The 8,916-nt window shown below is 31.9% G+C and overlaps 1 protein-coding gene across 4 annotated transcripts in view; it reads right to left on the minus strand.

The window, feature by feature from the left end:
• The window catches only part of LOC110024470, a 27,636-nt gene that overhangs the window by 11,796 nt on the left and 6,924 nt on the right, over window positions 1–8,916 (minus strand). For 3 of the 4 annotated variants that reach the window (XM_020724465.1, XM_020724472.1, XM_020724457.1), the window contains exons 4-7: window positions 5,494–5,628; window positions 5,377–5,419; window positions 4,296–4,367; window positions 4,014–4,128 (exon numbers count right to left, since the gene is read on the minus strand). In XM_020724465.1, coding sequence (XP_020580124.1) covers window positions 4,014–4,128; window positions 4,296–4,367; window positions 5,377–5,419; window positions 5,494–5,628 — 365 coding nt within the window. The remainder of the gene's footprint in view (window positions 1–4,013; window positions 4,129–4,295; window positions 4,368–5,376; window positions 5,420–5,493; window positions 5,629–8,916) is intronic. The other variant, XM_020724479.1, reaches the window with a different exon arrangement.

Below are 8,916 nucleotides of genomic sequence, written 5' to 3' on the forward strand. Positions count from 1 at the left end.
AATGAATTCTTCTTCCCTTTCCTTTGTTTGTAACTGACGGAAGAGCAAGGTTCTTTCACTTGAGCGGGAGTCTTAAACGGGAAAAATCTAGAGCCAATCGCAGCCCTAGCTACACTCGAACCGAAGGCCTCACAACACAATTTCCTTGCTCTAACCTCGCACTTCCCTGTGATGTGATCTTTGCTCTGACTTATCTTTGTGTTTTAGCCAATCGAAATCGAACTCTTCTGTGCCAAAACCTTCGACGTTCTTCCCCCTACCCTGCGTGCTCGAGCTTCTCTTCCTATACCAAAGCCACTGAAATCTTTTTCATACCTTAGGAAAGAAAGCTCTGCTTCTGCGTGCTAGAGCAAGGGGTTTCTTATCCTACCTGACCCCTTAAACCCGAGCTCTCGTCCTCGCCTCGCCTCTTTCCTCCACTCGATTCTCCTAGGATGAATATATGGAAGCATGTGACCTGCCCTAACATTCACACCGAGCCGCACGTCCTTAGTCAAGCTCAGCCGAACTATTTTGCCCAACACGAGGCTTTTTTTTAAACGTTTATGTTACTTTTATGCCATTTATTTTACTTTATTATTATTTTTGTGTTGTAAAAAAAATGAAAGAAATCTGTGTTGTAATTTTATGTATATCGTTGTGTCGTCGTTAACGCCGTCGTGCTCGAAAGGTATATTATTAGGGCAATACAGAAAAATTTTAAAAAATATTCACTCGAAGAAGTGCGATTATAGAAATTAAGTATCTTTCAAGAAAAAACGCGAACTTGTTTGGAAAATCTTTTTAAAAAAATAGGGATTTTAAGATATCAGCTCGTGGGAAAGTGAGTACCCATCCATAGGGAATTAAATACCGTTCGGGGAAAACAAAGTGCCACTCGAGAAATGTTTAAATGCGAGCTAATCCTTTTGTGCAAGTATATTGAAGGTTCGTTGCTTCTTTTAAGATCATGGGTTAAGTTTATACCTTTTGCTCCCCGGTCGCAGTGTCTCACGACACTGACCAGCTTGTCTCTTAAGATAGCAGGGAAAGTTGGCATCCTCTGGTGCCCTCAAACGAGGTTTGATGCCAGGAGGCTGTCGAAAGTTTCAGTGATTTGGACTTGAAATCAACTCAGTATATTTAAAATTTCAAACTTATAATATAAATAAAAAATGTCACAATTTGAGTTTTAAAATAATTTGGGAGAACTCACATTTTTAAAATTTTAGGCTCTTAGGACTTTAAAATATTAGAGAGTTGGACTTTTGAATATCTAGGCTCTCAGGGTTTTGAAATTTTAAAATTTTTAGATATTAAAAAATAAATTTTCAAAGCTTATAATATTCAGATTTTGATTTTAATATTCCAGCTCATGAATCTATAAATATTTTGAATTTAAGCCATTCAAACTTAGGCTCTTAATGAAAAATGACTCAATTGAAGCCTTCTAAAATTTTTAACTCCCGTCATAGGATTCGCAACAGGTCTGCTAGCAAACACTAGGTGGTAAAATGTTTAAAAAGAAAAGTTATTTCAAGTTATTTGATTTAGCCCATGTTTTAAAATCATATAAATTACCTTAAGACACCAAATGTTTCAGCTAAAATAGCTCAAACATATAAAAGTTAAACGCTCACATGTTCTCCAACCAATGTATAAAATGCTCAATTACTAGGTTCGAGAATATGGCGGGGGCTAATCAGGCTGCATTGCCTATAGGATAGATTTGCAAGTCTCACCCAACTAGTCTAATCCTCCTCATCGCAAAGACTAGAGTTGACGAGTCTAGTAAACTCCAATAAATATTCAAATCCTGAAATAAGAGTTTACAAGCTCAAATCACCAAACTAATTTGATTTTCCTCTTCATAAGGACAGAAGTCGACAGGACTTATATTTTTAAACTAACAAAATTAATTGTTCTCTTCATATATAAAAGTTTAAAATATTTAATATCCCGATGATAGTCAAGTTGATAGAAGGTTTCAACTGGAGGGGCAAATCTTTTAAGTCAAGACTTTCAAAATAATCAATTAAAATATTCAAGCTAAAAATCAGTCACTAAAGACATGAAGCAAATGTCATCCACCTTCCGCAACAATTTGTTGAAGGTGACAAATCTCTAACCGACTTCAGCTCACAAAGAGCTAATTTCATATTAAATGTATCCATATATTCACAATCAAAATAATTGCATGCCAGTAAGGATGTGGCCCGAGTCATTTGCCCGTGTGATTTTGCCGCCAAATGACACCACAAAGTAACGGCTATGACCAGAGCCCTCTAACCGGGTAGTTGTCGTCAAATGCACCATTATATTACAGCCACGGTCGCAACCCGTATGTTCTCCAATAGCTTTCTGTCATTTGAGTTGTGAATCATAAAGATACAACTGATTGACATAAAGTCTTCTGTTAGCTAAGGACGACTTATATTTGTCCTGTTAGACAAGCATCCACCCCAGATCTACAAGAAACTCTTGGACGACGCAATCCATGCCTATTGATAGGAATCTTTCTGTCAGGTTGGGTCAACTATCTCCTCTGACTAAGTAGATCAAGTACGACAATGACTTGGGATGACAAAACAATGAGATCTTGATCGGGTTTTGTTTACACTCCCCCACCATCCGCTTTAAGTTTTAAGTGGTAATTCTACAATTTAAATCCAAAGTTTGCTGCTATTATATGTTGAATACTCAACTCTTAATGATTAGTCTTAATCGAAAGTGTTCTTCCATTATCGAGAGGGGTAATTAACCATAGGGGCTTGCGCTTATAGGAAACCTCAAACCCTAGATCAAAAAATCCTTGCTAAATGAGGGCAAAATCTTTGGGTAGCGTCTTCTCTACAATCAAATTTGTTTTCTAAAAATTCGACCCTCCCAAGCTTTTTCTTAAAAAAAATAAAAAATAAATGCAAATAGAGTGTCCTGGGGTGCGGTCGTGAATTTTCGGAGCCCATAGAGAGAAGTATCCAAGAGGAGGAGGAAGACACAAGTACCCACCACTACATGCTAGCATCCATGTAGATGGAGGAAATTACTTTTAATTAAGAGGAAGAAAGAGAAAATTTTCTACCCATCGAATCTTGCAAGTTTACAGTGTTACAGTTTTGAGTTAAAAACGAGCACAGAAGAAAAAATTTATTCCATCCTTTGAAATCATGGAGCTTTGCGGTTTTATAGTTCTTAAGCCAATGGATATGGATTCCTTGTTTTGATCATGGACAACCTGAGTCGTCCATTAATAAGGACCCAACAAAGTGGAAGTGTAAAGCTTCATTTATTCATACGAGAATTGATAAAAAAACAAATGAGCAAACATGCAAGTAGCAAAGAGGCCCAAATTATTTAGAGGCTGATGGGTCAAAAGCATTAGGAGTATATTGCATTTTTATTTTTGGTCTGAAGCAGATGAATTCAAAATAAAATTTTTAGGAATATGAAATGTTCAAAACAAATAATGCATTTCTAGAATGCATTTGAAATGTATCATAAACATACATTTTCTTTCCATCGGACCAAATAATTTATGCATTTCGATAATTCTGCTAAAATACATGTATTTTAACTTTTATCCAACCAAACATCCCCTTAAATTTATCAAAGCATTTCAATTTCAACCTTCAATGTTTCATATTGTAAAAAATCTAATACTCATATTGTAACGAGTTGTAAATTACCTATCAATGAAAATGGCCACACTTTCCTTTACATAACGGTGAATGTCATTCTACAAATAGGCACAGAATAAATTTTATGTGGCTCTGGAAGCCGGACTCCTCAAACTATAATTCCAAAGCAATTCAAGACGCCAACCCCCATCACTTCAGGTGCTTATGCGCCATTCCATTCAACAAACATTCAAGTTTCGGGAAAATAAATTCAAACCAATCAACCATAAATAAATATTTTTGGTTCACAAAACAAATATTTAGTGGGAATTATAATTTTGCTATCAATCAATTCTAAGCTTACTATAAAAAGCACATACCACATATACTTTTACTCTGAAAGGATAGAGAACATACCAATTATAATATTCACAGGAAGTGCGGAAACACCAAGCGAAACAGAAACAAGCACATCAAGTAGAAGTCCCCCAATCAGAATAGCAAATGCAACCCAGAGAGGACTAACGCATCCCTGAAACAACACCAACTGATATCAAAAGCAGACTAAAATTTCCTGCTAAATTAGAGTGAAAATTAGGGTATTGACCACGAAAAGGTCGTTCCAATAAAAGATAATGGCAGATGAGAGTAGTATTTTAACAATAATCCATTATGACTCAGCCACATTAGCATATATACCCTTTCACGTCCTCGTCTTCCAATATTAGAACCTCCATAGATTGAGCCGACCCTCCATACCCAATAATTTGTCTGCTTCAATAAAATAGGAAACACTAGAATAAATCTTCATTTTTTTTATTGGTAAAATCAGCCATCTGCTAGGAGATTCAATGATTCCAGTGTTAGAATTCAATTTAGAATAGTGACATATGCTTCACTTTATTAGGCATTTATCATAACATATGTATATATTGATTTTGTCACATGATAAACGAATTTATTAGCTAAAGCCAAATCTGCTCACTTATTCAAGCTAATATTCTAGTGTTGCGTGTCCGCTAAGTGGGTGCATTTGAAAAAAATTAGGACTTCTGTCAAATAAAAAATAAGGCAAAATTATATGCCCTTCAAGTTCAATAAAATTATATTATGAGTTTTATGTATCATGCTCCCTTTTTTTTACCTTTGAAAGATGCTTCTTTGCATATCAGATTTTAAGATACCCGAAATGGTTTTTTTTTTTTTTAAAGTAGATATTCTTACTTATCCACACTTGCATCTGATTAATTGAACTGTTTTAATTTGCATTACTACCAACCACATTAAAAAGACTTCAAGATGAGATGATTAAGAAATACTTTTATCCACCTTTAACGCTCTTTTAATGCACTGTCATTTTTCTCACACACTTTGGAACATAATTTGATAAGCAAATAGTTACATCGATTTAATCTTCAGCATTTGAATCATCATTGTCATTTTTCTTCAGCAATGTCATTTTTCTCACACACTTTGGAACACAATTTGATATGTTTACCTTATTTTAAACAGCACTGATAGAGTAAAACAGATTAAAACACAAACACTATCAAGCTCTATTTCATAAATATTTTTTACATTGCAAATTAAAAAGAATGTAACTGATGAATCAATCTATAAATGTACTGCACAAATTGAAGACCAAGATTTAAAAGCCAAAAAAAAAAAAAAAAACAAAAGATGTTAGATGTTGCCTTCGAAAATTTGCCCATCAAAACACGCATTTGATTCCTTCTTATAAAGGACACAAATTGTGCAAATTTTTGGTTTCTATACTTACAGCCGGTTGGGAATCCAGCAAAGGAACATTAACAGCCACTTGCCTGTACATAAAGGTTTCCAATATGAGAGCATTAATGAGGTTAGAAGAGCGCCGTATCAGCAGCAAGCAACTTACTGGCATATCTCGCATTTATTTGAACCTTTAGTGCGAAACCAAATTTCTATGCATGATCGGTGTGCTTTGGCGAGCTCACCACGGCATCCACATCCCAAATCAATTAGAGGTTCTTCTGATGGTTGCTGACAGATTCTTTTCAATTTGTATCATTAAAAGAAGGTGTTAGCAATTATGAAGCAGAAATTGGAGATTAAGTTACATAAAGTTTAATGTTATTTGAGGAAGTTCAAAAATTTACAATTGAAAAACAAATTCATTGCCTAAATGATCTGATGCAAGATATATTAATGTCTAGGACTTTTACAGGCAAATCAACACTGAAATGCTTAAAATCACACAAACATGTCGACTTAGCAATTTACCAACATTTAATCTAGAAAATTATTCACATCTTATATGAAAGCCTGAGAACAAAGAAAATCTAAACAAATGGAATTTAATCATCAACTATTGGAAATTCTGATCTGAAATTCGACAATATGAAAATACATACTATCATGCTCCAGTCAAAAATCATATCGTATCAAGTTTGACAAAACTTGACCATCGTATAATCCAATAAGTATGAAATTTGGATAACCTTATTCTTGAACAATGGTGCCTATTAATAGGCATACATGGCAAATACAATAAGAGGGAAATAAAAACTGTGAATAAATATGATAAAAGGAAGAATCATACATATCAACCCAAAATCATATAATGATAACTCATGTATGTATTTATGTCAGGTTTAGCTTGTCACGTAAGCAAATAAATGAGAAATTCTCGAGACTTCGTGAAGATATACACCACTTCTTCTAAATTAGAAATATTATGAGTGTCAATCTTGACAATCTTAGATAGCACGACAACCTATATAAATAACAATCAACCTCAATGCATTTGATCCTTTTGTGAAACATTGATTACTAGCAATATATATGGCTATCAATTGTCACAACTAAGAATCATAAGCTCATTCACTAGAATATTGAATTCTTCTAATGATATCTTAGCCCACATCATTTCACATGCAAAATGAACCATGACTATATTCTTATTTAGCACTAAATCTAGCTACAATAATTTTTTTCTCTCTCTTCTAGCTAATCAAATTACCTACTACAAAAATATATCAAAAGTTGATTTTTTTTTTTAACATCAATAGATTTAACAAAGTCGACATCAGTGAATGCTTTAAAATTAATTGCCCGGTTTAAGCATTCAACAACCCTTTTCCAAGAGCTTTCTTGATTTATGTGAGAATGCAAACAGCATCCCAATAATATTGTTCCAGATTTTATATGCTGACTTATCACCTTAACAAAAAAAAAAAAAAAATCAAGTTTTCACCTAAGCTTTAATACTGAAATTGATCATCATATGTTCTATCCTCACTCAGATGAGATAATAGGTGGCATCTTATCTCCATCTGCCAGAGATTCATCTGTTATATGCCCTCAAATCTACACATTCCTATTTTGCTATGATATGGTACAAAAACATGGATAATCAAAACATAAATCATGATTGAGGTCTTCTAAAGTAAGCCAATAATAGAGGTCTTCTAAAATATGCCGATAATAGAGGTCTTCAAAAGTACACCAATAGAAGAGGAGCGACGAGAAGCAAAGTGGCATGAGGAAGAGTAATATATAAGGATAATGCAAAGGTAGTTGTAGGAAAATATAGGGGCATTCTCATGAAAGGTGACAAAAGTTGCAGTGTATAACAATCTATTAAAGGAGCTATAACATGTATATCAATTATGAGTTCACGAGCACCTAAGCAATATTCAACAAGTGGCACATCGAAAGAGTTTATCTTATGAGCGAAAGGCATGAAGAAAATAAAGGCAACCAAATACAAATAGAGTAAGACAAGTGGATTGGAGAAAGAATATTGTTGATAATTAATTGTTCAGAAGTAGAGACAATACATAATTAATAAGGTAACAAGCAATATTAAGGAGAAGATGATTTTAAATTTTCTATGACCATATTGGACATATGCTTTGATGAGAATTTCTTTTTTTTTTAATGAGAAATTTTTTTTTATTACAAAAAACTAAGAAATTAGATTTGTACGTATTTTGAAGTATTATAAGTGTGCAAAATTTCAGTGAAATGAAAAATTAAATTTTAATTTGTAGATAAAAATTAAGAAAAATATCAAGAAATTTGATCAACATTTTAAGAAACATACCCAACTTGAGAATTATCCTGAATAAAAATAACAAAATAACAAAATCCTAATAAGTCAAAACAAAATCAAGATCCAAAATATATGAATGAGGTAAAAAATGGGCAGTAGTGCATGACAAGAATAATTGTGTGATGGAGATTCAATAGTTTTGATTATGTTGGCCCAGTCGCACAATTAGCTATGGATAGTGCAACTAATTGCATAGATTTTTTTTATTTATAGACAATTTTTAAATCCATGATAATGGATATATTAATTGGAATGTGACAAACTTAATTTGACTAAATTAAAAAATATATTCTCTTTTTTGAGTTGGTAAATTCACATATTTTTAGTATTAAAACTTTAAACAATTGATCTAACTACTTAATAATTTAAAAAATTCAATTTATGGATTCAATAAATCAAAATAAAATAAGCATATAATAATTTCATATGGTAAAATCAATCATGAATTTTTCTAAAAAAACAAAAAATTTAAAAAATCTTCATCATGCAATTCACATTCAGAAAATATTTTGTAATTCACCAAACTCCTCAAATATTTCTATAGTGTTGGGGAACCATTCTTACCCAATTAAAATATTAATCGTATTTTTGAATTTTATGAATTTTTTTCCATTTTTCAAGGACATTTAATTATATATATATATATATTTATATATATATATATATATATAGTACAGTGAAACCCCAACAAAAATATACAGATAGACTCAAAAAAAATTTAAAACATGCAGAAAACAAGTAGCATATATACATATATATATACATATATATATATATATAATGTTAGGGAACAAACCTTTACAAATGAAAATATTTAAGATATTTTGGAATTTTAAAAATAATTCATGCATATTTTATATATTTTACGATTACTAAATATACAACTATTATAGGATTCCAAGAGAATTTCTAGAAAAATGATATATATATTGCCCTTGAGCTTTAAAAAAAAAATTCCAATTTAAGACAACCATTTTGTATGATTTTTTTTGCTGATTAACTTATTTTCAAATATTTTAAAATATATAAAACTAGAAAACCATTTAAATAAATTTCATTGCTATTCTCAATGATATTATTAATCAAAGGAACATTACTTCACCATAATAATTACTTTCTATAATCTTTTTAACTAATTAAAAAATATCAACATGCATCCTTTCAAATGCAATATATATATATATATATATATAAATTGCAAGATACTACCTTTTTTTTTCCTTT

This window comes from Phalaenopsis equestris, unplaced genomic scaffold (assembly GCF_001263595.1).
Source record: "Phalaenopsis equestris unplaced genomic scaffold, ASM126359v1 Scaffold000002, whole genome shotgun sequence".
Taxonomy (NCBI): Eukaryota; Viridiplantae; Streptophyta; class Magnoliopsida; order Asparagales; family Orchidaceae; genus Phalaenopsis; species Phalaenopsis equestris.